We start from the raw sequence: 3,510 nt of genomic DNA on the forward strand, positions 1-3,510 counted from the left end.
ATTACAATCACAAACACAATGCATAACTATTCTAATTTTGATTCTATATATACATTACTATCATGCATATATTGGTAGATTTATTTATATAGATACAAATTCTATTTATCTAATTTCATATCCTTACATTGGTTCTATATATATATATGTATCAGAGAAGAGGAGAATAATTTATTGAAGATGCCACAAGAGAGCTTCCATAATCCATTTTTCACTTCTCCTTCAAAGAGAGGATTGAAGGGTTTGGTTCCTAACAACAACAACAACAATAATAATAATAATGAAGCTTCTTCAAAGAATGCCATAGCAATATTAGAGGAAAGTTTCAATGATCATGAATTGGCTCAAAGAAAGGCAGAGGAAGCAGGTAATTAATTACATACATATATCACTTAATTAATCAATTGTCTCCTTTTAATTATTTTATTCATACATCATTCTATACTAATTAATGTCTAAATTAATATCCTATGGTTTATAAAATGCCTTTAAAAAAAAGGTTACTACATATATATTTCTTGCACTTCTAAAAATAATTTCCATGTGATTATATAAGAAGATATAAGAAATGCCTATAAGAGAATAGTTTTTATGCATTAATTATCAATGATGATGTTAAACAAATTTATATTAATATAAATAAGAATTAAAAAAAACATTAACATCATATTAAATACAAAAACTTGTTATTTGAGTTGAACATATTTTGTTAAAATTTCTTCTATTATTAGTTATTATAAAATTACATTGGCCGAAGAACTATTCTCTGTTTATAGTAGTATTTTGAACTTTATATCACTTTGTTATTATTAAGTTTAAAGAGATCATGATGAGAGTTCATAGCTAGTGAAATGGAAACAGAAATTATGTTTATAAATACGCTAAATTATTTACATCTATTTTATTGTCTTTAAAGATGAAATTTCTATTTTAATAATTATTTTTTTTATTTTTAACTCTTAAATTAAATTGGTTGTTAATAGTATTACTCACTTCTTGCATGTACTGAGTTGCAAACAACACAACGAACTTAATTAGTTAATTGTATAAAATTTTAATTTGGAAAGGGATCAAATTTTGGATATGTAATCTTTGAATTTTTAATTTGGACATACAAATTTTTTATTTGTTGATTATTAGTTAATTTTTGTCGCCTCTCTAACAGGACCATTTTAAAAGTACAAGTAATTTTCCAAAGAAAATTGTTTATCCTCATTGCTATTTTTTTTTCTTTTTAATTTTTTATTTTTTTATTGTGGTGTAGTTCCTACTCCAAAAATAAAAAGTGATATAATTCTTTATCAAAAGTAAATGAGTGGGAAAAAGATGCTTGAGTTGAGGCACAATTCTTGGTGTGATGTTAGGTTCTTATGACCCCGTGGAAAAGAAAAGAAACAAATTTCATGTTGTTCTTTTAAAGTAATTTATTTGTTTTTTTTTTTTTTTACTTTTTCTTTTGGTCAACCAAATCATTGCATGGACCCCATTTATTTAATAAAAGAAAAATAAATAAAAGAGAAGAAAACAAAAAAGTAATAGTTGGTTCTATATACTAAACAAACATTGGTTAGAGAAAAGAAAAAAAATATTGTGATGAAGCAAAAGATTGTTATGGCAAAGCATGATGATGATTGATGAAGGGTAATATAATATACCCCACAAAAATAATATTAGTGTGGGTCCAAAATTTTGTGTGATGATATATATATATATATTATGTTGTTGGAGCATATAATCTTTGACATTATCTATTAAGCCACTTCATCAAAGCTAGAAACGCCATATATAATAATTTTGGTGTTATCTAATTAATTAAGATGCATGCCACATTATTATTGTGATAACAAATGATTATTGTTTGTCTACTTTAACTTTAATCTTTGTTGATTGAGATTGAAGAAACTGTAATTAAACAGGATTAGATTAGAGGGGTGTCATTTATTTCTTTGGTCTTTTTAACTAATCTCAAGTTATAGTAATGAAAAAAGTCAAAACCCAATGAAATTGAAATTGAATCTGAATTATTTGACTATAAAAAGGAAACATTAAAACTCTCTCCGCTTAAAATTTCTTGATTCCTTCAAATCTGTGTGAAAAAATCAGCTTGCATAAAGTTAATTAAAACTGTTTCCCAAAAATTACTATTACAACTCTTTTCATGAAAGAACATTCTTTGACAACTGGATATATAGTTGCATTGCTTCCAAGGATACTTTCACATTTTTCAAGAGCATTGTTGTAAAGAAGAAACAAGAGAACTTTTAACAAAGGAGCTAGATAGGTCAATTAATTAGTTGATTACACTTAGAGTTCATTTGTTTTTGAACAGAACACAGGACAAAATACTGAAAATAGGATAAAATAAGACATTAAAAGATAAAGACATAAATTTTTGTATTTTTATATTTTGTTTGATGAAAAACTAAAATAAATTATAAAAATTTAATTTATTCTCATTTTTTCATTTAAAAAATTTGAGATGAAAAATATAATAATAAAAAATATAATAATAAAAAATTAATAAAAATAATAAAAAAAATAAAAAATAAATTGTATTCTTTTTTAGTGTTTCTGTGTTCTTTCTGTTAAAATGGATACAAAATATACTAATTTAGTGTCTTTAGACACGTTATTTCTATCCATATCTTTTCTACCAAACACGATTATATATTTCTGTATTCCAATTTTTATGTCCTATCTCTATAAATAAATGGACCTTATTGATAACATCTAAACAAATTAAATAGGCATACTCTAAATCGAGAAATAAAAACTATGCATGCATGTAACTTGGTAGAATAACATCAATAATAAAACCTTATTTCACTATATTTAGTTTTAGTTACATGAATCAAATAATATCATTATACTTTAACATACATTATATTTACATTGAGAATGATTATACATAAATAATATTTTAAATAAGATTTTACTATTTTTTTTAACTATAAACGTTATTTCGATCTAACTTTTTTTTTTTTTCAATATTTTCGTTCTTTGTTCTGCATATACAAAAGGAAAAAGCAAGAAGAATACTGATTTATTTATAGAAAAATGATATAAATAGGGATATTTGATGATAAAATAGAATTAGTTGTGTTATTAAGTAATGAGTTGATATGAATATATATGAGTGATCAGCTTCAAGGAGAAACGAAGCATCAGAATGGGTTAGAGAAATGGATGAAGCAGCAAAAGCATTGCTCCCAAAAGAACCTTCAGAAGAAGAATTCCGCAATGCGCTTCGGAATGGACTCATTCTTTGCAATCTCCTCAACAAAGTCCACCCTCGTGCTGTTTACAAAGTACTCTCTCACCTCTTCTAATCAAATCTTTTCTACACATCAAAAACTTATCCAACCATTAAAGCTTTTCTTATTCTAACATGCATTTCTTTTCTTGTATAATTTTCTTATTTGCATGCATTTTCTAAGAACTTCTTGTTGTTTTTCTTTTAGATTTAATTATTCTATTATTCCTTATAATTTTATTAAATTTAGAAATAGA

The 3,510-nt window shown here is 24.7% G+C and overlaps 1 protein-coding gene across 1 annotated transcript in view; it reads left to right on the forward strand.

The window, feature by feature from the left end:
* The window catches only part of LOC107614769 (kinesin-like protein KIN-14F), a 12,452-nt gene continuing 9,077 nt past the window's right edge, over positions 136-3,510 (forward strand). The window contains exons 1-2 of the mRNA XM_016316934.2: positions 136-367; positions 3,145-3,308. Coding sequence (XP_016172420.1) covers positions 181-367; positions 3,145-3,308 — 351 coding nt within the window. The 5' untranslated portion in view covers positions 136-180. The remainder of the gene's footprint in view (positions 368-3,144; positions 3,309-3,510) is intronic.

This window comes from Arachis ipaensis, chromosome B01 (genome assembly GCF_000816755.2).
Source record: "Arachis ipaensis cultivar K30076 chromosome B01, Araip1.1, whole genome shotgun sequence".
In the NCBI taxonomy this organism is placed as follows: Eukaryota; Viridiplantae; Streptophyta; class Magnoliopsida; order Fabales; family Fabaceae; genus Arachis; species Arachis ipaensis.